General features: G+C 40.7%; 1 protein-coding gene across 9 annotated transcripts in view; it reads right to left on the bottom strand.

Moving 5' to 3' along the window:
* Positions 1-27,148, bottom strand: part of LRRC49 (leucine rich repeat containing 49) — a 182,496-nt gene that overhangs the window by 55,162 nt on the left and 100,186 nt on the right. For all 9 annotated transcript variants that reach the window (XM_066342958.1, XM_066342960.1, XM_066342959.1 and 6 more), the window contains one exon: positions 12,117-12,264. In XM_066342958.1, coding sequence (XP_066199055.1) covers positions 12,117-12,264 — 148 coding nt within the window. The remainder of the gene's footprint in view (positions 1-12,116; positions 12,265-27,148) is intronic.

The raw sequence follows: 27,148 nt of genomic DNA, 5'->3' as shown, positions 1-27,148 counted from the left end.
GTGGCTCTGGTCGCAACATGGCGACGCCCAGGATGGGCAGAGCATCGCCCCCTGGTGGGCAGAGCGTCGCCCCTGGTGGGCGTGCCGGGTGGATCCCGGTCGGGCGCATGCGGGAGTCTGTCTGACTGTCTCTCCCTGTTTCCAGCTTCAGAAAAATGAAAAAAAAAAAATGCTTCTGAAAACCAAGAAAGACCTAGACTAAAGAAGTATATTGAACATGTAGAAAGAGAAACTATCACAGAGTTAAAAAGGAAACTAGAAATATATCCTCTGGAAACCTCTAATTTTGGAAGCAAGTAAATAAACGCTCTGAGAAGTTTAGCAAGTCATACAAGGTCACAGTTAGTGACCAAACTAGAGTCAAGCCCAGAAGCCCTGTCTTGTAAGAAATGGAATTTGTAGCCTTTGTAATTATGATACATTTAAATGTATTTTACTGATTTTATAGAGATGAAAAAGCTGAGGTCAAAATTCAGTAGTAATTTTTTTTTTTGTATTTTTCTTAAGTTGGAAACGGGGAGGCAGTCAGACAGACTCCCGCATGCGCCCGACTGGGATCCACCTGGCATGCCCACCAGGGGGTGATGCTCTGCCCATCTGGGGCATCGCTCTGCTGCAATCAGAACCATTTTAGTGCCTGAGGCAGAGGCCACAGAGCCATCCTCAGCACCGGGGAAAACTTTGCTCCAATGGAGCCTGGCTGCGGGAGGGGAAGAGAGAGACAGAGAGGAAGGAGAGGGGGAGGGGTGGAGAAGCAGATGGGCGCTTCTCCTGTGTGCCCTGCCAGGAATCGAACCCGGGACTTCCGCACGCCAGGCCAACGCTCTACCACTGAGCCAACCGGCCAGGGCCAAATTCAGTAGTAATTTGCCACATGATTTAGTTGTTTAAAAGGGAACAGAAATATAATGTGAGCTTTTGGTGAATTTAAAGTGTCTTTTACAAGATAGAATATAGTTATTCTTAATGTAAGGCTGAATAGAGGTAATGAGGAGAAATAAACTAAATAAAACATTCAGAACTTTGATTCCCAGCTTCACAAAAGAGCTAGATTAATAAGTATATTAAATTCTTTTCAGTGAATACTGATTTGGTACCTATTAGGTATAACCTATTTCAGAACAAACTTTTTAAAGAGCAAATTATATTGATGTTCAATTGTTAACTCATATATAAAATGTGAACGAGAAACAGATCGGTTATTTAAACAGCCAGTTTCAAACAGTACTAGAAACTGTACGGATCACGTAGAACACATACTTAAGAGGTGATTCCATCAGATTTCCTAAAAGAATCTGAGCTTCTACTAAAGGCAGTAGGACTTGAAAAGGAAAGCCAAAGCTAGGAAAACTGGATAGATGCCAAATCAATTCAAATATTGAGTGTTTTAAGGAATTTATATATCTGATGACTGTATTTCAGCCCAAATAATTATAAAATAATTAAACTCAGAAACAGAAATAGACCTCTAACTTTAAAGATAAGCTATAAATCTGTTAGTAAGAAGAAAAAACTGTGAAATTCTGGCATCTTCATGATAATAGTTCAATTTCTGGGATAAAAGCCATACCCTTTATGTAGCAAGGAGTAGAACCTAGCTGGGACAAAAAAATAAAATAAAAAATCAATTTTTTTCCATACTTCAGTTTGTCATGAAGCCCTATTACAGGAATGATTTCAAATAAATTAAGAAGTACAGTGATTTAATAGGTGTTTGATAACCTGGATTATACTCTGTTAGTAGATTACTAGGGCTCTAAAACAATGCATATATTATGTGGGAAGAAGTTTTGTTCCAAACTAAATAAAATGGTCCTAATATAGGCAGCAAGTTACGGAGAATTGAAAAAGTAAATGGCAATTGGGCTTTTAACCATACAGTTAAATACAATAGAACAGATAGTTACAGAAGATGTTGTTTTCTTTGACTACATCAGATATTAAAGTAGACTTTAAAATCAGAGTTTTTGCCTAGAAAAGATGGTCTGTATTTTTCATTCAAAAAGTCTTGTTTTACAGAGAAAACTGATTTTTCCAGGGTCATAGATAATGTCAGAGTGTACATTAGAAGCCCTGTCACCTGACTTCTATTGGCCCAGGGATATTAGCTGTTAAATACCAACGGGAAGCCCTGGCCAGTTGGCTCAGCGGTAGAGCGTCGGCCTAGCGTGCGGAGGACCCGGGTTCGATTCCCGGCCAGGGCACACAGGAGAAGCGCTCATTTGCTTCTCCACCCCTCCGCCGCGCTTTCCTCTCTGTCTCTCCCTTCCCCTCCCACAGCCAAGGCTCCATTGGAGCAAAGATGGCCCGGGCGCTGGGGATGGCTCTGTGGCCTCTACCTCAGGCGCTAGAGTGGCTCTGGTCGCAACATGGCGACGCCCAGGATGGGCAGAGCATCGCCCCCTGGTGGGCAGAGCATCGCCCCTGGTGGGCGTGCCGGGTGGATCCCGGTCGGGCGCATGCGGGAGTCTGTCTGACTGTCTCTCCCTGTTTCCAGCTTCAGAAAAAAAAAGAAAAAAAAAAAATACCAACGGGAAAAAGCCAGAACAGGCTAGGCTATGCAGTTATAATGACTTCGCAGCTTACACTGGCTTACAATAAGAAAATGTATTTCTTGGTCATGCAGAGAACACAACAGCTGTCCTCCATACAGTGGCTAAGTTCTCCTTGGCGCTACGATCTAATGGCATCTTCAACTAATCATGTGCTCCCAAAATGACCACGGAAGAAAGGCATGGAAAATCACACATTGGCTTTTAAATGCTTCTGCCTGGGAATTACGTACATTGCTTCTGCTTATATTTTATTGGTGGAAGCAAGTTGCATGACCACACCTACCTGCAGAAAGAAAGGCAATACCATCTCTCCACATGTCAAAAAGAGAAGAACCAGAATGCGCTGGCAAGTATCAGCAATGGTGACCACATCGCCAGAAGGGAGAAAGAAACTCTCCTCTGTCTCAGGCTGGTCCACTTTTTGAAGAGTAAATTATAAATAAGTTCATATTAAGCCAACCAAAGGTGAAAACTTCACTATTGTGTCTTTCAGAACTGTGAAATACTGCCTGCATTCACAGAATACTGCCTGGACTTCCTGTACAACGGTCTTCCTTCTAGCCTCTCAAAATGTGCATTTCCTCTTATTGGACAGCTGTAAAAATATTTGAAGACCTGCACTGTCTCCCTTTTGTCTTTTCCTTTGTCAACAAATCATGCCACATTCTCTAGAAAAACTTGTTTGATGTCAGCCTCTAACACTAATAGTTCAGGTGTAACCTGACCATTAAAGACTATTGTCTCCGTTTTTCCAGCTTCTCTAATTCTATAAATAAATACTGTTTTAAACCATATTAACTTCTAACAATCACATCTCACAATAAACTCAATTTGAACATATCAATTCCAATGCTAAGTGTTTTTCTCATTTCCCATAACCCTGCATTTGGTCTGAGAATTGTTCTGTTTGTTGTTGGGAAGTTCAGAATGTTCAGTTTATCTACTTTCTTATCTTGATAATTCCGCTTATTTTTCTAGACTAGAAGTTAGCAAACATTTTGTGTAAGGGGCCAGGTAGTGAATATTTGAGGCTTTGTGAGCCACATAAAATATCTACTCCAAATTTCGGTTTTCTTTTCTTTTTTTATAAAATACAATGCTTTAAAACATAAAACCATTCTTCACTTGAGAGCCACAAAGACAGGCTGCAGAATGAACTTGGCCTCAGGCTCTACTTTGCTAAAGCTGGTCTGGATTACCAAACTGCTTTTAAATTCTGATTTAATCAACCATATTTCAGGATCTCTAAGTTCTCCAGTTTCTGTCACTCACACAGTTTATTAGAATAAAATAAATATTGTCATCTAGTTATTAGATAAAAATGTTGACTAGAGCAGGCCTGAGGACGAAGCCTCCACAGGCCACTGTTAACCAGTGAGTTCATGTCCTGCAGGTGAGCCTGAACCACACATCCATTTAACTATGTTGTCTTACAGTTCATTCAAAATATTCTCATAAAAGACTTTATCAAACACTTTGCTTAAATACCAAAACACTATCTATGTATAGCACTCTTCTGCGAGGGGCTATATAAATTTATAATATCTCAAATAGAAATATAACTTCGGTATAAATTGTTTTTAGTGAACTAATGCTACCTCTTAGCAATCAATTCCTTAAGTACTTACAACCCATCTTTTAATAGTCTAATTTAGTTTTCTTTCATAATCAACATCAAGTCTATTGTCACAAATTTTTAAAAAGTTTTATTGGATTTTAGTGAAGACAGAGGAATATCAATCTGTTCCTGTCTGTGCCCTGAGTGGAGACTGAACTGGCAATCTCTGTGCTTTGGGATGATGCTCTCTCTAATCAATCGAGCTATCCAGCCAGGGCTCCTGTCATAATTTGAGAATTTCTCTTCTTTCCTTTCATGATACAAAGACAGACCAGCTCATCTTACCTTCAGCTCCTCTGCTCTCTACTCTTTGTCTCACAAAGCACTGTCAGTGGGTCAGCCGTTCATTCACCTGTTTACTAAGTAAACAGGGACTGAAACTCCAGCCTAAGGGCCAAATCCAGTCTGCCACCCGCTTTTGTAAATAAAGTTTTATTGGAACACAGCCATGCTCATTCAGTTATGAATTGTATATGTCTGCTTTCGCACTACAATGGCAGAGCTGTGCAGTTACAACACAGCCTATCTAGCCCCAAAGCCTACACTATTTACAATCAGGTCCTTTACTGGGAAAATTTGCCCTGTTCTGGATGAGTCTGAATTCAAACTTACTTATTCACCTATCCTAGGCTTCACTTTCATCTTATCAATATTTATTTCTACTCAGAACACACTAAAAGCCATTATTCCTAACAGAGATAACAAAAGCAAAACAGGCAGGAAGCCAGCAACTCATATTACCTCTTGGCAGCACATTCTCCTGTCGTCCCTCTCACCAGAGACCACAGCGCTGACCCTGATTGACTGCCCCTGCTTCTCATCCCGTCACCTGCCCCATCTTCCTGATTCATCCTCTGGGCTGCCACCCAGAGAAAAGCTTTTTTGTAGGCAATTCCAATGTAACTATCTTAAACTCTCCAAGGGCTTCTTCTGTCCATGAAAAAAATCTAACCTCTTTATCATTCATAAAACGCCTTTCATGCCTGATCTTTGCCTGTCAGATGCTTTTTCTCCTGCTAATCCCCCTCATGTACACCCACTGCTCAGCTATGTTGAAGAACTGCTATCAGTCGCTGTATCCTGTTGGCACTCTTCTGCATCTTGCACCCTTCTCTCTCTTCGGAACATCCTCCACAGATACATCCTCCTTTTTCTTTGCCACTCTTCAAGGCTCAGGTCAAGTATTTTCTCCTTTGGAACAGTTCCTATTTCTCCAGTGGACATAGGAATGCCCTGCTCTTTGATACAACTGTGCCATGTGTGAGTGTGTACACACAGATGTATCTTTATCAATCAATCTGTCTTAGCTAACTAGTCATTTTGCATTGTGAGCTGGCTGGATGACTGCTTCTTCACTAGACTGTAAGTTAATGTTAGGGCGTCTTATAATTCTGGTCTTATTGTCTCTAGTCTCTAATACAGACCAGAGCACAGACACTGTAGTTCAAAGTGACTAAAAATGTCTCAAAAACTTTTTCATGGTGCCTCTAGGTCAAAAGAAATGCGCTACAGCTGTTTATTGTAGTTAGGAAATAACTTAATAAGTATTCATGTTCTAGCAACTTAGTAGCCATTTGAAAATAATAATACATATAAATTGAACAAAATAATACTACTCTTAAGTAACCACAGTAACTTACCAATGGAAGGTGTGCACCTGTAGGCCACTATGCAACTTCTCAGACAATGGAATTAGATTGTGTTGTCAGACACGGACCGGGACCAAGGGGGTCTGCCAGAGCAATCTGGAAACAGTTTCTTGTGAGGTTGTGAGAAAAGAATTTCAGGTGCTCACACACAGGAGGATGTGAGCAATAGTGGAGATTTAATGGAAGGGCATGCAGGGCACAGATGCCCCTGAAGAGACTGTCACACTATCTCACCCACAAGCAGGTGGCCAACTCTGTCTCATTGCAGAATAAGTCTAGCCTCTGGGGCGCACCAAGATCAGGAGGAGGGCCAAGACCCAGAGCTGCCTGCCACGAGCCTGGCCTCCGAGGCTCCAGTAGTCCAGCACAGCCTCTGCTCCCATGCAGCCAGCTCTAGGTGCTGAGCTTCAGCCATGTGGCTATACGCCCAGACCATGGCTGCTGCCACGAGAGAATGTGCCTGGGGCTTTCGTTAGGCTGTGATTTCATTTCCTTTGGTTTGGGAGAGCACAGGCTTTCTTTCAAACTAACCAATCTTCTTCCTAAATTTTCACTGGTTTGTGCTGGTACCTCCCTCTATCCAATCCTTTTCCTGAATCTTCTGATTCTGTGCCCTTTTCCTATCAGGTCTTTCCCCCAGATTTCCTCAGGCGAGACTCCTCCTCTAGTCGGTCCCCTTTTTGGCTGCTACTGCACTTGACTCAACGTTCTGCTGGCTGTTGTCTGCTTCTACTGCTAATGCCTCAGCAGAGGAATTTCTCCCTTGCTGGTTCTTCCTCCCTCATTAGTCTGCAGGAATGGACCCGTTGTTCCCTGGGGACAAAGGAAAGCTCAGGGATTAAGTCTCTTTGGTGGAGGATGCGGCTGGACCCTGGGTGTCTGTGAAGCTGCAGCTTCCTAGTGAATCCGGTTTAATTAGATGTCTGGCTCCCTTCTCTTTCATTAATATCTAACTAGCTGCCTGCTGTAACAACTGGACACCACCACCCTCATTTCCTGTACCACGCTGATTTGGCCTGGTACCATATTTGTTTTATCACAACCACCACTGAATAACTCAGCGTGGAAAGATATAATGCCAGAGAGAGAAACAACATGACCTAGTGCTGAAATGGTAAGGTACCTCAAGCCAGAAGTTTCCCTGTATCTCACAGATACCAAATATCACTGAGTTTCCCTTAAAAATAAAAATATGTTAGACAGTGCCCCCTGTGAGCTCACTATAGCATCTTTGGCACACAGTCTGGGAACCGCCACCCTAGTTCACAGAAGTTCATTGAACATTTGTGTAATCCACCCCAGCTAGACTGTTTCTATGGTAAATTACATAAAAATTTACTCCAGGTATCATTTTTAAAAAGAGAAATTGTTATAGAACAGTGTCAGCAAGCTTTTCCAGCAAGATGGTAAATGTTTTAGGCTTGTAGGCCACAGTCTCTTTAGCAACTACTCAGTTCTGCTGTAGCATCAAAGCAGACAGATAATACATAAATAGATGAATGTGACTGTGTTCCAACAGAACTTTTTTTTACAAAAGCAGGTGAGCAGCTCATGGGCCGTTGTACCCCAATCCTGTTACAGAAAGTCTTTAAAATGGTATATTGTTTGCATACTATAATTACTAAAAAATTATCAACAAAAATGAAACTAAATATGATGGTCCAAAACAATAGGAATAAATTGAAATTTTCTGAGGAAATGAATTACAAAATTATATTTCCTCTTAGTTAAGATGGACACCAATAGAGATAAATATGAATTGCACATCACCTGACAGGTACAATGAGAAGAATGCAAAATCACTTCTGTGATATTCGTGCCAAACATCTGCAACTAAAAATTAATCACAAGTAAACTTTAAAGAGAGCTGAACTGAGGGTCATTCTATAAAATAACTGATCTGTAATCTTCATGAATATCAACATCATGAAAGTCAAGGAAAAACAGGAACCATGCTGGAAATATGGTGGCAACAGAGACAGGACAACAAATGAGAAAGGACCAAAATTTCGACACCCTAAAGCTGCTTTTTGGATATTAATTTTAAGCTGTTTATTAAGAAACAAAAGACTAGAACTTTTGACCCTCCCCCTTTCCTACCTCAGAGGCGCAGACAGAGAAACCTGCTTCAGGAAGGAGACCTTAGGATGTCTCTTTAGCTTAACCTGAATTAAGTACGATAAATAAGAGGGCTTCAAACAAGTAGAGACCCTGTGTCCCCTAACAAGGATTTTGCTGCCCTGTGTTCTGCTCTTCTGCCACTACCTGTAAATCATCCATTCTCACTTCTGAAGTCTGATACCCAAGCCCCTCCATTTTCACCTTTGTTCAGAAATGTATTATATATCCAATGTTGCCTCACTGTCTCTGGAATTTTTCATGAAATTGTCATGCCTATGTGAATTCCCCATGTACATATATTAAACTTTGATTTTCTCCTGTTAACCTGTTAACAGTGCAATCTCTACTAATTTGGTTATTAGCCCAGCCTGAAGAACTTAGAAGGTGGGAAGAAAAGTATTAATATTAGCCCCCACAAATGTATAATTCCAAACTGGATCATTCTGCTATATAGAATATTTGATACGGTTGGTAATACTGAATGTGGTGTGAGAATTCAACACTAGTAATTATTCAATGTTCATTTCCTGATTCACTGGTTATGTTGTATCTGCACAGGACAGTGTCTTTGCTTCTAGGAAACACACACTAACATGATCGGGCTTTTGGGGAACTGGGTTGGGAACTTACCATACTCTCAAATGGTTCAAGAAAAGAAGTTCTTTGTACTGTACGTACAACCTTTCTACAACTCCAAAACTGTTTCCATTTAAGAGTTTTTTAAGTCTGTAAACTAAACCATGGTGGAGCAACTGGGAGGCTGCTTCTCTGTGTTGGCAGGACAGCTGGCCCTGCTCCCACCATAGCAGATTTTCCCCATCATCTCAGCAGGAAGCGCTCTGAGGACTGTACAAGGACAATGATTATAGACAGTATTATTCTCCTTCATTTCAGGCACAGAAGTAGGAGAATCTCACTCAACCAACAAGTCTTTACTGGACATGACCACACCCTGGCACTAAAGGAGAGAGAAGAAAAGCAGCACGCATGGAACACCTGTCGGTGTGGGCAAGGAAAGAGAACAGCTGTGGCTGAAGGACACTGCTGGGTAGACAAGACTGACATACAAACTCACTATAAGAAACACAATATAACAATATATAATTAAGGACTAATTTATACAAATGAGTTAGCCTCACCTCTCACCCCACTCATCTAGCTCAACCTTGTTGTGAAGGGCAATGAGCAGTAGTACCTAAGATATTTGGTTAAGAAAGACACAGGGGAGTAAGAGCTCAAAACAGTGTGGATGGCATAAAGCGGAACACGCTGAGACGACAAGACCCACACCCCACGCTGAAGCAAAGAGGGAGGCGGCCCGGGTGGGCCCCTGGTATTCAGGAATTCATGAGCCCTTAACTGCCTGCCGGCTACCCTGGCCATCTGGAACATACTGAGGCAGACAGGTGGACTGCACACAGTGTGGCTGGTGTGTGGTACCCAAGCCAACGGGCACTAAAATAACCTAGCTCAGTGGTCGACAAACTCATTAGTCAACAGAGCCAAATATCAACAGTACAACGATTTCTTTTTGAGAGCCAATTTTTTTTTTTCCCCTGAAGTTGGAAATGGGGAGGCAGTCAGACAGACTCCCGCATGCGCCTGACCAGGAACCACCGGCATGCCCACCAGGGGGCAATGCTCTGCCCATCTGGGGTGTCGCTCTGTTGCAACCAGAGCCACTCTAGCGCCTGAGGCAGAGGCCACAGAGCCATCCCCAGCTCCCGGGCCAACCTTGCTCCAATGGAGCCTTGGCTGCAGGAGGAGAAGAGAGAAACAGAGAGGAAGGAGAAGGGGAGGGGTGGAGAAGCAGATGGGTGCTTCTCCTGTGTGCCCTGGCCGGGAATCAAACCCGGGACTCCTGCACACCAGGCTGATGCTCTACCACTGAGCTAACTGGCCAGGGCCAAGAGCCAAACTTTTTAAACTTAAATTATATAGGTAGGTACATTGTTATTATAACCTGCGCGCCCGCATGTGGTATTTTGTGGAAAAGCCAGGCTCAAGGGGCCAAAGAGCCACATGTGGCTTGCAAGCCGCAGTTTGCTGACCACTGATCTAGCTGATCATTCCCAATTCATGCCACAACTGGCAGAGTCAGGAATTAAGAAAACAGGTAGAAGTTTAGGTCTGAGATTATCAAAAGAAATTTCCTAAGAAAATAAAATAACCAAATTAGTTTGGGATACAATGAAACAAATTAAAGCAAGTATGTTTATTCTGGACCTTCTCAGAACCTATAATATGCTAATGCACTTTGTTTGCCTAAAAGCATGGTGATCACATGCAGCACTTTACTTGAGTCAGGAGATGTCCTGTCTACGCTTAAGTGTAGAAGATGTCCCAGACAGAGGCACGGCAATGGTGGGATTCAGCCAGTTCGCATTGGCTAGGCAGAACTGATACCTAATTTTTGGTTGATTTCGGTGAACCAGTTATTAAAATGGCATTTGGAATCAGGGTTCTTTCTAAGGTTGGTGCCTGGGCAGCTGTCCAATGTGGAAATCACAAATTTACATTCCTTACTCTTTTTTTTAACATTCATCTGTGCAACCGCGTACTGTAATTTTTATTCTAAGCACCTGTAGTAATGTTCATTCCATCCATAGGTGAAAAAGATTTGATGGAACTATGATTGCAATATTTATTTATTCATTTCATAAAACTCATTGTACATTTGATGAAATATTACATTTTAATTCCCTCATGTTTGTTACTTCAGTAAACAGATATACAATGTAAAGAGAAAAAGTGTCAAACAACCAGGGGGTGACAAGGAATTAGGTAATTAGGGCAGAGAACCAGTTGTTAAATTATTTGAATCCCACCACTGGGGGAGAGCGGTTAAAAAAAGAGACTGCTGCCCTGGCCGGTTGGCTCAGTGGTAGAGTGTCGGCCTGGCGTGCAGATGTCCCGGGTTGGATTCCCGGCCAGGGCACACAGGAGAAGCGCCCATCTGCTTCTCCACCCCTCCCCCTCTCCTTCCTCTCTGTCTCTCTCTTCCCCTCCCGCAGCCGAGGCTCCACTGGAGCAAAGATGGCCCGGGCGCTGGGGATGGCTCCTTGGCCTCTGCCCCAGGCGCTAGAGTGGCTCTGGTCGCAACAGAGCGACGCCCCGGAGGGGCAGAGCATCGCCCCCTGGTGGGCAGAGCGTCACCCCCTGGTGGGCGTGCCAGGTGGATCCCGGTCGGGCACATGCGGGAGTCTGTCTGACTGTCTCTCCCCGTTTCCGGCTTCAGAAAAATACAGAAAAAAAAAAAAAAGAGACTGCTATGTAGAGAGACACAGCACTAACACAGCTGTGTCTGATGCTTGTTCGGAGCCTTACAGAGTGCTAAGGTTTAGTGCTTTATTTCACCTTAACAACAGCCTTATCATTGTATCATTAATACAATGATGATCCACATGTGACTTTGAGAAAATGAGGTATAGAAAGGTTAAGGAATTGGCTGAAGGTCACATGACTCAAGAATAGTCAAGCTGGAATTCAGAGTCAAGCTGTCTAGCTCCAGGACCCATATTCTTAACCATTATTGATGAAATTTTTACTCATACATTCTAAAGTTCATTATTAGTTGGATATGAAGCAAGAATGAAAAACAAGCATAATGATTAATTTAAATTTCTATTGTGAGAAATTTTAAAAGCCCCATTCAATGACATCGGGAATAGAAAGAGGTAGTAAAAAAAGATCTATATTATAATTATGAACTATACCATAATTACATTTCTGATAATCCCAAATTCATTAACATTAAGAAGCACTGCAGGTCTGTTAAGTGGTGGCGCAGTGGATAGAGCGTTGGCCTGGGATGCTGAGGACTCAAGTTCAAAACCCCGAAGGTGCTGGCTTGAGCATGGAATCATAGACACGACCCCATGGTCACTGGCTTGAGCCCAAAGGCCACTGGCTTGAGCAAGTGGTCACTGGCTCAGCTGAAACCCCCAGTCAAAGCATATATGAGAAAGCAATCAATGAAAAACTAAGGTGCCACAACTATGAGCTGATGCTTCTCATCTCTCTCCTTTCCTGTCTCTGTTCCTCTCTCTCTCAAAACAAAAACGAACAAAAAACCCCAACAACAACAACAAAAGCAGCATGTCAGGCAGGGATCCTGAACCCATTCCTCAACCCCCCAGGGAGCTGCCTGGCATGTAGCCGGTGGGTCCTCACCGTGACTCTCTTCATATCGAGCTGGCGCAGCTGCATCATATTCTGGAGGATGGTGTGTTTGTACCATGACTCCTGAGCTATGGGGTTGCCATCAAAGGCGATGTCCGAGAGAGAGGGTGACTCCGCGAGGCAGCAGACACTCTCAAAACTGTGAAGACAGGACACACTGGGTTATCCTGAGACCTTCAAATAGTACTTTAACAGATCAGTTTTAGACTTACAGGAAATTTGAGATGACAGCTCCCACTCAGCTTCTCCTACTATTAACATCTTCTAGTAGCACAGTACATTTTTTCTATCAGTGAGAATAGCAATACCTTCTTACTAACTCAAGTCTACCTTTTACCCACATTTCCTTAAATTTCACCTACTGTCCTTACTCTTTCCCAGGATCCCACCCAGGACACCTCTTAATATTTAGTTGTCATGTCTCCTCAGACTCCTTTTAGCTGTGACAGTTTCTTAGGCTCCCTTGTTTTTTGATGACCTGGCCAGTTCTGAGGCATACTCTCATCAGTTACTTTGTAGGGTGCCCTTCCACTGGGGTTTGTCTGATGTTTTTCTAGCGATTAGACTAGGGTTAATGTACATACTAGTCACTAACATGACATCATTGTTGATGCTGACCTGATCACAGGCTGAGGTAGTGCTCTTCAGGTTTCTCCAGTGTAATGTTACTCTTCACCCCCTCCCCCCACCCCCAAATTCTTTGAAAGAAAGCCATGGGTGGCCCATAGACATACCCGCCCCATCAATGTGGATTTTCTTTAGTGCTTCCTTACTTTCTGGCACTACATAATTCTCTAGATTTATATTATATATTTGCTAGCCCAGTCCTAGAATCAGTCACGTCTCCAAGGAGCCATGCTCCTTTTACTGGAGGATGGTATTGCAGACAAAGATCTGCATATTTGCTGTCTGCACATCTAGTGTTTTCAGAGCTTATGCCATTTTTTAACAGGTTTGTTTTCTTACTTTTGCATAAGTTTTTTGTATATATTGAATACATCTCTTATATATATATGTTTTGCAAATACTTCTCCCAGTCTGTGACTTGTCTTTTCATTCTTTTAACAGTGTCTTTTCAGGGCGGAAGTTTGTGATTTTAATGATGTCCAACTTACCAACGTTCTCTTTCTGGGATTATGCTTTTGGTGTTGTATCTAAACATTCATTGCTGCCAAACCGAAGGTTTCCTAGATTTTCTCCTAAGTTTTCTTTTATAAGTTTTATAGTTTTGTCCTTTACATTTAGGTCTATGATTTATTTTGACTGAATTTTGTGAAAGGCATAAGGTCCATGTATAGATTCAGTTTTTTATATGAATATTCAATTATTCTGATACCATTTACCGAAAAATTATTCTTACTCTATTGAAATTCCTTTGCTCCTTTGTCAAAGATCACTTGAAAAAGTGATGTGTGTGAGCCTATTTCTGGCCCCTCTATTCTGTGCCATTGATATATATGTGTCTGTTTTTCACCAATACCATACTGTCCTGATTACTGTATCTTTATGCTAAGTTTTGAAATAGATGAGTGTGAGTCCTCCAACTTTGTGCTCTGTGTTGTGAATCTGGGCTTAGCTTTTCCATATAAATTTGATCACCCATTTGTTAAAATATATAAAACACCTTGCTGGAATTTTGACTGGGGCATTCATTTTTTAAAGAAGGGAATAGTCACTTTTCTAAATATTATCAGAACAGGGTGGTAAAGTTCATTTCTATTAGCATAATTCTCATTCAATGACTATTCTAATAACTAATATAAACACTTGGGCCTAAAAGTACTTTATTTATCCAGGCACTATTTTGAATGCCCCTTCTTCCTGTATTATGAAAAGATATGGGGATATCAAATACTTACCATACAGTAAAAAAAACTTTGTTCCCTCAGTTAAGATCAAGGCAAGGTTTTTAACAAGAATCAAGTTTTTTTTTATTGTTATATTTAAATATTTCTAGTATGTTTTCCTCCCATTCAAGGTAAAGAAATACTCTGCTATCAATTATTTCACCTCAGACCTTATCTTTATCAATCTAGAAGGTAAAGTTCACACTTCTCTCCTGCCCTCATGGTTGTTAACATAAAGCTTAAATCAAATACATCATAATTTCAAAACCAAAACACAGGCAAATGTTTATTTCTTCCATATTGTTAGTGAACAAACTAATCTCCTTCTCTCCACAAATCTGCTTCTCTGTGTATAGTTCCTATCTGTTAAGTGATATCTGATTATGGTCATCAGCTAGTCAGTTGCCACTATGAACCAATCACTTAGTCAGAAATTGATGATTTATAATAGGAACTGCAAAGAGTCATCAAAGGTTTTTAAGCAAGTGGGGATAATGTGATTAGAATAACCAGAACTTAGTAATATCATGGAAGACATAAACAAGAAAGACATGAGTCGAAAACCAGTTATAAAGTAGATTGCAGTACTAGAGGTGAAAAACTAGAGCAGCAGACATGAGAGTAAAGAGGTAGGGGAGGTTCCTGAAACTTCAGAGTGTGACATGGACAGAAATTAGTAGTCATCCAGATATAAGAGAAAGAGAGAAGAATCTAGAATAAAATGTTCTCTACGGCCAAGGTCCATGAGTTTAGTACCTATGTTTTCTTCTATTTAACTTATTGTTTCAGATCTTATATTTAGATCTTTGATCCATTTTGAATTAATTTTTGTGCAAGTGGACAAACTGTAGTCGAGTTTCATTCTTTTGCACATGGCTTTCCAGTTTTCCCAGCACCATTTATTGGAGAGGCTTTCTTTTCTCCAATTGTATGTTTTTGGGTCCTTTATCAAAGATGATTTGACCATATATATGTGGTTTTCTTTCTGGGCTCTCTATTCTGTTCCATTGGTCTGTGTGCCTGTTTTTCTGCCAATACCATGCTGTTTTGATTATCATGGCTCTGTAGTATAATTTAAAGTCAGCTATTGTAACGCCCCTTGCTTCGGTTTTTTATTGTTAGGATTATTTTAGCTATTTGGATTTTTTTGTGGTTCCATATAAACGTAAGGATGTTTTGTTCCATTTCTTTAAAAAATGACATTGAAATTTTGATGGGAATTGCATTAAATTAGTATGTTGCTTTGGGTAATATGGCCATTTGAACTATATTTATTCTTCCTATCCAAAACAAGAAATATTTTTCCATTTCATTGTATCTTTTTTTATTTCCCTTTTTTTTGTATTTTTCCGAAGCGAGAAGCAGTGGGGAGGCAGACAGACTCCCGCATGCGATCAACTGGGATCCACCCGGCATGCCCATGAGGGGACGATGCTCAGCCCCACTGGGGCATCACTCCACTGCAATTGGAGCCATTCTAGTGCCTGAGGCAGAGGCCATAGAGCTATCCTCAGTGCCTGGGCCAACTTTGCTCCAATGGAGCCTTGGCTGCGGGAGAGGAAGAGAGAGACAGAGAGAAAGGAGAGGGGGAGGGGTGGAGAAGCAGATGGGCGCTTCTCCTGTGTGCCCTGGCTGGGAATCAAACCCAGGACTTCCATATGTCAGGCCGACGCTCTACCGCTGAGCCAACCGGCCAGGACCTTTTTCAATTTCCTTTAATGCTTTGTAGTTTCCATTATATAAGTCCTTTATATTCTTTGTTATGTTTATTTCTAGGTATTGCAACCGTAAAAGGGATTATTTTTTCTTAGTTCATTTTCTGAAGTTTCACTGTTGACATATATTATAGTATTAGATTTCTGCATATTAATTTTGTATCTTGCGACCTTACTGTATTGGTTTATTGTTTCTGTGGAGTCTTTGGAGCTTTCTATATACAGGATCATATCATCTGCAAAAAGTGAAATCTTTACTTCTTCTTTCCCAATATGAATGCCTTTTATTTCTTTCTCTTGTCTGATTGCTCTGGCTAGAACTTCCAATACTATGTTGAATAGGAGTAGAAAGTGGGCAGCCTTGTCTTGTTCCTGATTTTACAGGATAAGTTTTTGGTTTTTACCATTTAAAATTATGTTAGCTGATGGTTTGTCATATATGACCTTTATTATGTTGAGATATTTTCCTTCTATTCCCATTTTGTTGAGTGTTTTAAACATAAAATGTATTTTATTGAATGCCTTTTCTGCATCTATTGATAGGATCATATGGTTTTTCTTCTTTGTTTTGTTGATATGGTGTATTACGTTAACCGTTTTACATATGTTGAACTATTCTTGTGATTCTGGGATGAAGTGAATCCCACTTGATCATGGTGAACTATTTTTTTAATGTGTTGTTGTATTCGATCTGCTAGTATTTTGTTTAAGATTTTTGCATCTTTATTCATTAAAGATATTGGTCTGTAGTTTTCTTTTTTTTGTGTTGTCCTTGCCAGGTTTTGCTTTGAGGGTTATGTTGGACTCATAAAAGTATTTGGAAGTATTACTTTTTCAGTTTTTTGGAAGACTTTGAGAAGGATGGGAACCAAATATTCTTTGAATATTTGATAGAATTTACTAGTATAGTTGTCTGGCCCTGAACTTTTATTTTTTGGGAAGTTTTTGATAGTTGTTTCTATTTCCTCTCTGCTTATGGGTCTGTGTAGGCTTTCTACTTCTTCATGGTTCAGTTTAGGAAGACTGTATTCTAGAAATTTATCCATTTCTTCTAGATTGTTAAATATGGTGGCATATAGTTTTTAATAGTATTCTACAATAATCCTTTGTACATCTATGATACCAGTGGTAATTTCTCCTCTTTCATTTTGGATTTTGTTTATATGAGTCATTTCTCTTTTTTACGTAGTGAGCCTTGCCAAAGGTTTGTCAATTTTATTGATCTTTTCAAAGAACCAGCTCCTTGTTTTATTGATTTTTTCTATAGTTTTTCTGTTCTCTATTTCATTTATTTCTGCTCTGATTTTTATTATTTCCTTCCTTCTGCTGGTTTTGGGTTGCTGTTGTTCTTGTTTTTCTAGTTCCTTAAGATGTGATGTTAAGTTGTTTACTTGGGCTCTCTCTTGTTTGTTCATATAAGTCTGTAATGATATGAACTTCCCCCTTATTACTGCTTTTGCTGCATCCTAGAGATTCTGATATGTCATGTCATTTTTGTCTGTATATATCTTTTGATCTCTGCTTTTATTTCTTCTTTGATCCAGTCATTTATTAGAAGTATGTTGTTTAATTTTCACATTTTTGTGGGTTTGTTTACTTCTTTTTTTGAAGTTGAATTCTAGTTTCAAAGCTTTATGATCAGAGAATATGCTTGGTATAATTTCAATCTTTCTAAATTTGTTGATGTTAGTTCTGTGGCATATGGTCAATTCTTGAGAATGTTCCATATACACTGGAGAAAAATGTATAATCTGTGTTCTGGGATGAAATGTCCTGTAGATGTCTATCATATTCAATTGTTCTAGTGTTTTGTTTAAAGCCAATATTTCTTTATTTTTTTTTTTGGATGAATGATCTAGAGCTGTCAGCGGTGTATTGAGGTCTCCAAGTATGATTGTATTTTTGTCTGTTTGTATTTTTAGATGTTAGTAGATATCTTATATAATTTGGTGCTCATTGGTTTGGTGCATATATATTAAGAAGTGTTATGTCGAAAAAGGACTCTTCAACCAAGGAACGCTGAAGAAGCCACACAGAGACTGGTAGGAAAAGCAGAAACGCGGAGAGGGTTGCCCAGCTCCTCGGAGCGAACGGCAGCAGGGAGAGACTCGCGTGGCGGGAAGTGAGTTTAGCAGAGGGGAAAGGGTCCTGAGCCCCAGGAAAAAAGCCCCAGCCTGCAGCCCCAGACCCCAGAAGAGGCGTAAGGACAGTATTTAGCCGGAAACAAGTCAGGATACTGTTTGTGAGAGAGTCTGATTTCTCAGACCCAGGATCCTTCTTAAAGGGACCACGCAGAACATCTCTCTCACAACCACTCACCCGGGGCTCCTGGAGATGGAGGGAGAGGGGAGAGAACCACAGTAACAGGAAGAGAGTATAATCTAGGAGGCACAGGGAGAAACATTTTAAGAGACAGCCACCCTAACCCCTGGGACGAGTCACTCCCCAAAGCTGAAGTGAATATTTCCCCCGGAAACAGCAATACCAGCAAAGGGAAGCAGGAGAGCAGCCAAACAAGCTCCCCCGCAGCATTCAGAGCAGAGTCACATAGAAGGAGGGAGCTTTCGGGTCTACAGTAGTGAGTCTTAGGGTCCGAGCTGCAACGCCCCCACCCACGCGGCTGAGGGCGCGCCGGAGGGCGGGCGGCAGCAGGAGACAAAAGCGCGGTTCTGCTGGCAGGGTTGGAAGCTGGCTGGCCACCACTGGGCTCAGGTGTGAGCTCAATCTTGCCCGGCTAGGGAGAAGGGGGCATGCAAAAGCGGCCAAGCTCAGCTGCTGGCAGCCTGTAATCCAGCCTCCGGGAGAAGGGCGGGAAACCCGGAAAGGGTAGAAACCAGCCCCGGAGCAAGGGCAGAGGAGCACATCTCTGCCCCGCCCGTGCAACTCAGGCTTGCTGTCTGACTTGGTAGCCGGCTCCTCCCGCGGGGGTGGAGCCAAAAGCCCAGAAGAGGCGGAGTTCCGCTACGGAGCTGAGCTTGGGCACGCAGCCCTGCCTGGTGGTAGAGCCAAAGTTAGCAGCTGTTCCTTGAGTGGGATCCTCCTGCAAGGGCAGGGCGAAAGCTCGGAAACAGGCGGAGACCCGCAGCTGAGCAAAGGTGCTCGCCAGTGCCCTCAGGACCGAGCATAACATCACACACGGGGGTGGGGCAAAGGCCAAGGCCACCAACCCTTGTGCACCCGAGCACGTGATCACAGCCACTCCCGTGAAGAGAAAATGTGGAGGCAGAGAAATACAACACAAATAAACCAAGAGAAATCCCCAGAAAAGGACCTAAGTGAATCAGATATAACCAAATTACCAGATGCAGAGTTTAAAATAACGATTGTTAGGATGCTCAAAGATATTAGAACCACCATAGATGGCCATTACGAAAACCTAAATAAAGAGATAACAAATATAAAAAAGGACATTGAAATAATAAAAAAGAATCAGACAGAAATGACAAATACAATATCTGAAATAAAGAATACAATGGAAGGAATTAAAAGCAGGATGGATGAAGCAGAGAATCGAATCAGTGAGTTAGAGGACACAATAAATAAAGGCACGGAAGCAGAGCAGAAAAAAGAAAAGAGACTCAAAAAGTCTGAGGAAACTCTAAGAGAGCTCTGTGACAACATGAAGAGAAATAACATCCGCATCATAGGGATTCCTGAAGAAGAAGAGAAAGAACAAGGGATAGAGACTTTGTTCAAACATACTATAGCGGGAAACTTCCCCCAATTAAGGCAGGAAAATGTCTCACATGTTCAGGAAGCACAGAGAACTCCATTAAGGAGAAACCCAAAGAAACCAACACCAAGACACATCATAATTAAATTACCAAAGCTAAATGATAAAGAGAAAATATTAAAAGCTGCGAGAGAAAAAAAGACTATCACCTACAAAGGAGCCCCCATATAAGGATGACTTCCGACTTCTCAACAGAAACACTTGAGGCCAGAAGGGAATGGCAAGAAATATTCAAAGTAATGCAGAACAAGAACCTACAACCAAGACTACTTTATCCAGCAAGGCTATCATTTAAAATTGAAGGAGAAATAAAAAGCTTTACAGACAAAAAAAAAACTCAAGGATTTCACTGCAACCAAACCAAGGCTGCAAGAAATGCTAAGGGACCTGTTGTAAACAGGTCAAAGGAAAAAAAGAATATAGCAAAAGAGAAAAACAGTTTTAAAGAAAAAAAATGGCAATAAACAATTACATATCAGTAATAACCTTAAATGTTAATGGATTAAATGATCCGATCAAGAGACATAGGGTAGCTGCGTGGATAAGAAAACAGGACCCATACATATGCTGTCTACAAGAGACACACCTTAAATCAAAAGATGCAAACAGACTGAAGATAAAAGGATGGAAAAAAATATTTCACGCAAATGGAAATGAAAAAAAAGCTGGGGTAGCAATACTTATATCAGACAAAATGAACTTTAGAACAAAGACTATAGTTAGAGATAAAGAAGGTCACTACATAATGATAAAGGGAGCAATCCAAAAGGAAGATATAACCATTATAAATATCTACGCACCTAATATAGGAGCACCTAAATATATAAAGAAGAGTTTGATAGACTTAAAGGGCGAGATCAACAGCAATACTATAATAGTAGGAGATTTCAATACCCCATTAACATCATTAGATAGATCCTCAAGAAAGAAAATTAACAAAGAAACAGCAGACTTAAAGGACATATTAGATCAACTCGATTTAATAGATATCTTCAGAACCTTTCATCCTAAAGCAGCAGAATATACATTCTTTTCAAGCGCTCATGGTACATTCTCTAGAATAGACCACATGTTAGGGCACAAAAGCGGGCTCAACAAATATAAGAAGATTGAAGTCATATTGAGCACTTTCTCTGATCACAATGGCATTAAACTAGAAATCAACTACAATAGAAAAATTGAAAAACATTCAAATACTTGGAAACTAAATAGCACGTTATTAAACAATGAATGGGTTAACATTGAGATCAAAGAAGAAATTAAAAAATTCCTAGAAACAAACGATAATGAGCATACATCAACTCAAAATTTATGGGACACAGCAAAAGCAGTCCTGAGAGGGAAGTTTATAGCATTACAGGCATACCTCAAGAAGCTAGAAAAAGCTCAAATAAACAACTTAACCCTGCATCTAAAAGAACTAGAAAAAGAACAGCAAGTAAAGCCCAGAGCTAGTAGAAGGAAGGAAATAATAAAGATCAGAGCAGAAATAAATGACATAGAGGCTAAAGAAACAATACAGAGGATCAATGAAACCAGGAGCTGGTTCTTTGAAAAGGTAAACAAGATCGATGAACCTTTAACAAGACTCACCAAGAAAAAAAGAGAGAGGACTCAAATAAATAAAATTAGAAACGAGAGTGGAGAAATAACAACTGACACAACAGAAATACAAAATATTGTAAGAAAATACTATGAAGAACTGTACGCCAAAAAACTAGACAACCTAGATGAAATGGACAAATTCCTTGAATCATATAATCTTTCAAAAATCAATCTGGAAGAATCAGAAAACCTAAACAGACCAATTACAACAAATGAGATTGAAACAGCTATCAAAAAACTCCCAAAAAAGAAAAGTCCTGGGCCTGATGGCTTCACAAGTGAATTCTACCAAATATTCAAAGAAGAACTAACTCCTATCCTTCTCAAGCTATTCCAAAAAATTAAAGAGGAAGGAAGACTTCCAAACTCCTTTTATGAGGCGAGCATAATTCTGATTCCAAAACCAGGCAAAGACAACACAAAAAAAGAAAATTATAGGCCAATATCCCTGATGAACTTAGATGGAAAAATCCTCAACAAAATATTAGCAAACCGGATCCAGCAATATATGGAAAAAATCATACACAATGATCAAGTAGGATTTATTCTTGGGAGGCAAGGCTGGTACATATGCAAATCAATCAATGTGATTCATCACATAAACAAAAGAAAGGAGAAAAACCACAGGATAATTTCAATAGATGCAGAAAAGGCATTTGATAAAGTCCAGCACCCATTCATGATCAAAACTCTCAGCAAAGTGGGAATACAGGGAACATACCTCAACATGATAAAGGCCATCTATGACAAACCCACAGCCAACATCATACTCAATGGGCAAAAATTAAAAGCAATCCCCTTAAGATCAGGAACAAGGCAGGGGTGCCCCCTTTCACCACTCTTATTCAACATAGTTCTGGAAGTCCTCGCCACAGCAATCAGACAAGAAAAAGAAATAAAAGGCATCCAAATTGGAAAAGAAGAAGTAAAACTATCATTATTTGCAGATGACATGATATTGTATATAGAAAACCCTAAAGTCTCAGCCAAAAAACTACTAGACCTGATCAAAGAATTTGGCAAGGTGGCAGGATATAAAATCAACACTCATAAATCAGAGGCATTTTTATACACTAATAATGAACTGTCAGAAAGAGAAATCAGGGAATCAATCCCCTTTACCATTGCAACCAAAAAAATAAAGTACCTAGGAATAAATCTAACTAAGGAGATTAAAGACTTGTACTCGGAAAATTATAAAACATTGATAAAAGAAATCAGGGAAGATACGAATAAGTGGAGGCATATACCGTGCTCATGGTTAGGAAGAATAAACATCATTAAAATGTCTATATTACCCAAAGCAATTTATAAATTCAATGCAATACCAATGAAAATACCAATGACTTACTTCAAAGACATAGAACACATATTCCAAAAATTTATATGGAACCAGAAAAGAACACGAATAGCCTCAGCAATCCTGAAAAGGAAGAAAAAAGCGGGAGGTATCACACTTCCAGATATCAAGTTATATTATAAGGCCATTGTACTCAAAACAGCATGGTACTGGCATAAGAACAGGCACATAGATCAATGGAACAGAACAGAGAACTCAGAAATAAACCCACAGCTCTATGGACAACTGATATTTGACAAAGGAGGTAAGACAATACAATGGAGTAAAGACAGCTTCTTTAACAAATGGTGTTGGGAAAACTGGACAGCTACCTGCAAAAAAATGAAACTAGACCACCAACTTACACCACTCACAAAAATAAACTCAAAATGGATAAAAGACTTGAATGTAAGCCGTGAAACCATAAGCATCTTAGAAGAAAACATAGGCAGTAAGCTCTCTGACATCTCTCGCAGCAATATATTTGCTGATTTGTCTCCACAGGCAAGTGAAATAAAAGACAGGATAAACAAATGGGACTTTATCAAACTAAAAAGCTTCTGCACAGCTAAAGACAATAAGAACAGAATAAAAAGACAAACTACACAATGGGAGAATATATTTGACATAGCGTCTGACAAGGGGTTAATAACCAAAATTTATAAAGAACTTGTAAAACTTAATACCAGGAAGACAAACAATCCAATCCAAAAATGGGCAAAAGAAATGAATAGACACTTCTCCAAAGAGGACACACAGATGGCCAATAGGCATATGAAAAAAATGTTCAACATCACTAATGATTAGAGAAATGCAAATTAAAACCACAATGAGATATCACCTCACACCAGTCAGAATGGCGCTCATCAATAAAACAACACAGAATAAGTGCTGGCGAGGATGTGGAGAAAAGGGAACCCTCCTGCACTGCTGGTGGGAATGCAGACTGGTGCAGCCACTGTGGAAAACAGTATGGAGATTCCTCAAGAAATTAAAAATCGAACTGCCTTTTGACCCAGCTATACCACTGTTAGGAATATACCCCAAGAAGACCATAGCACTGTTTCAAAAGAAGAAATGTACCCCCATGTTTATGGCAGCATTGTTCACAATAGCAAAGATTTGGAAACAGCCCAAGTGTCCATCAGAGGACGAGTGGATTAAAAAGCTTTGGTATATATATATATACTATGGAATACTACTCAGCCATAAGAAATGATGACATAGGATCTTTTACAACAACATGGATGGGCCTTGATAACATTATACTGAGTGAAAGAAGTAAATCAGAAAAAACTAAGAACTATATGTTTCCATACATAGGTGGGACATAAAGATTAGACTCAGAGACATGAACAACAGTGTTGGGGTTACAGGGTGGGGGGAGGAGAGGGAGGGGGTTGGGGGAGGGGAGGGTCACAAAGATCATGACTTTTCAGCATTTGCCATATTCCCCCCTTAATCTATAGACAGACAGCAAATATTTACGTATGGTGTTCCCACTACAAAGACTGCTGTCTTAGGGACAAATGCTGATAAACTACTTCAGCAGTTTCTCCTTCTTCAAAGACTTATATGTCAACATAGAGCTCCATGTTTCATAGGACATACTCAAGCTCACTCCATGCTCCCTGGAGCTTTAGCACAAGGGAATGCCCCCTCCCTTTTTTTTTATTATTATTATTTTTTATTTTTTTAGTATTTTTTCTTTTATTTATTTATTTTTTGTATATTTCTGAGGATGGGGAGGCAGTCAGACAGACTCCTGCATGCGCCTGACTGGGATCCACCTGGCATGCCTACCGGGGGGAATGCTCTGCCCATCTGGGATGTTGCTCTGTTACAACCCGAGCCATTCTAGCAACTGGGGCGGAGGCCGTGGGGCCATCCTTAGTGCCCAGGGTGGATTTGCTCCGGTGGAGCCTTGGCTGCAGGCGGGAGGAGAGAAACGAAGAGGAAGGAGAGAGGGAGGAGTGGAGAGGTAGATGGGCACTCCTCCTTTGTGCTCTGGCCAGGAATCGAACCCGGGAATCCTGCACACCAGGCCAATGACTCCGACGGGTCTACCATATCATGCTTTTTACTTAAAAAAAAAAAAAAAAATTACATTTCTTTTGAATGCTGATGAACAGGAGACACCAAATCTTTTTCGCCTGCAAACTACTACCTTCTTTATTAGATCTAGCTAATAACACTGTTCTGTCTTTTTTCCAAACAGCTCCAGATATATGGAAAAGATTTATATAGGCAGATGGGGATCCTCAAACCCCTCAGCGAGATCTTCTGAGAATGGCTTTTAAGATACCTAGAGGCAGAAAAAGCCCAATAGAGATCAGGGGAACTACCAGCTTTTAGGATACACCCTTAAAGGCTCCAACACCCCAAAGGGGTCTCATAGGATGCCATCTGGGTCCTGCTTCAATAGTGGAAAGGAAGGTCATTGAGCTAAAGCCTGCCAGGCTTACACGCTCTGCTGTGAGGAAACAGGGACACTGGAAGGTGGGCTTCCCCCTCGCTCCTCTAAGGGAGGGTTCAGTCTCTCCCAGTCCTGCTCCAGCCACCTATGACCTAACCTTGCCCAGAAAGCTGGGGTTTGCCACTGAAGGCTGAAGGTGCCCAGGGCCATCGGCCCCATCTACGACACTGTGGACGAGCCTAGGGTATTTCTTCCAAGAAGCAGGTAAACTGATCTCATTCGCACAAGGGCCACTTAACTATGTTTTGCCTGAATAGTCAGGTTTTTTATTCTTCCCTCAAAGATCTCTGTTGTGGGTGTTGATAGTCCTATTTTCTGCTGCTTTGCTTAATATATAGTGTTTCCTTTATCCCTCCTACCTCAATGCCCCACTCATATTTCAGGCTGGGACCTACTCCTAATTTAGAGCTCTCTTTCCTCCTTTTGCCAACTTGTATTATGAATTTACCTTTGCCACCCAGCTTAGTGTATCCCAAGGTTCTCTTTACCAGGCCACAGTCACAGAGCTCCAGGAAAAAGCAACCTGGTCTCAACTCTCCAGGCAGAGGAGAACAGAAGCTTCATATCCACGCATGCTGCAAATGGCTTTTTCCAGTCTACCTGAATCATTTTTTTTATTTTTTTTTTATTTTTTTATTTTTTTAATTTTTTTTTTAATTTTTATTTATTTATTCATTTTACAGAGGAGAGGGAGAGAGAGAGAGAGAGAGAGAGAGAGGAGAAACAGAGAGAGAGAAGAGGGAGAGGAACTGGAAGCATCAACTCCCATATGTGCCTTGACCAGGCAAGCCCAGGGTTTTGAACCGGCAACTTCAGTATTTCCAGGTTGACGCTTTATCCACTGCGCCACCATAGGTCAGGCCAGTCTACCTGAATCATTACCAGCTAGAAGCAGTGGTCATTGGGACTTGGACATGAGCTGCAAAGTATAGAATGGTGACAACAATTCCAGTGCCATGCGGACTTTTCCTGTGGGGAACTTTCCTGGACTCCTGCTCCCTGTGACAGCTCCTAACAGACTGAACTGTGGTTGGGTTGCATTTTTCAGGGATTTGGCATGGTGATGGGGCCAACTTGGACTTGGGGAACATGTTAAGGACACTACTCTTTTAGGGATTCTTGCTGTATTGGCCAAGAGTTTGCTTAAAGGCTTTTAATCACTGTAAAAAAAATAGAGGACTGGATGAAGAAGATGGGGCACATAATAACCATGGTATATTATTCAGCTAGGAGAAATGGTGACATCGGATCACTTATAGAGGAATGGTGGAGTCTTGGTAGCATTGTGCGGGGTGAAATAAGCGAATCAGAAAAAAACAGGAACTGCAGGATTCCATACATTGGAGGGACATAAAAGCGAGACTAAGAGGCATGGACAGGAGTGTGGTGGCTATGGGGGGTGGGGGGAAGGAAGGAGGGAGAGGGGGAGGGAGAGGGGGAGGGGTACAGAGAGAACTGGATGGAGGGTGGCGGAGGACGATCTCTCTTCGGGTGATGGGTATGCAACAGAACTAAATGACAAGATAACCTGGAAATGTTTTCTTTGAATGTATGTACCCTGATTTATTGATGTCACCCCATTAAAATAAAAATTTATTAAAAAAAAAAAAAAAAGAAGTGTTATGTCTTCTTGATTCAATGTGCCCTTTATCATTATGAAATAACCATCTTTGTTTCTGATTATCTTTGTTGTCTTGTAGTCAGCATTGTTAGATATGAGTATGGCTACACCTGCTTTCCTTTGGATATTATTTACTTGGAGAATCATTTTCCAACCTTTCACTTTGAATCTGTTTTTATCCTTGTAGGTTAGATGTGTTTCTTGAAGGTAGCATACAGTTGAATTTTCTTTTTTGATCCACTCTGCTACTCTGTGCCTTTTTATTTGTGAGTTCAATCCATTTACATTTAATGTAATTATTGACACTTGAGGGTTTCCTATTGCCATTTTATATATTGCTTTCTGATAGCTCTGTTTCTTGTTTGGTTCTTCTCTTTTGTTTTTCTGTCATTTGTTTTTGTTTGGTTGTATTCCATACTTCGTTCCTCTGTTTCTTCTTTTTTTAAGCTATGTGTTTCAGTAGTGGTATTTTCAAGGGTTGTTACCATTAGGTAATTAAAAGAATATATATCATATTCACTGTAGTCCATTATCTCATGAGTGCTTCTGCACTCCATCCTTCTTTGCTACTGCTAATCTTTGTCGTCTGCCCATTTTTGTTTTTGTCATCACAGATTATCGTTGTTTTTATTGTGATCTTGAGCTTTTACTTGTGATTTTGTTTAGTTTTGTTCTTTGTATCTGGTC

This window comes from Saccopteryx leptura, chromosome 6 (assembly GCF_036850995.1).
Source record: "Saccopteryx leptura isolate mSacLep1 chromosome 6, mSacLep1_pri_phased_curated, whole genome shotgun sequence".
In the NCBI taxonomy this organism is placed as follows: domain Eukaryota; kingdom Metazoa; phylum Chordata; class Mammalia; order Chiroptera; family Emballonuridae; genus Saccopteryx; species Saccopteryx leptura.
Note: the sequence above shows the minus strand (reverse complement) of the source record. Positions and strands in the feature narration are given on the sequence as shown.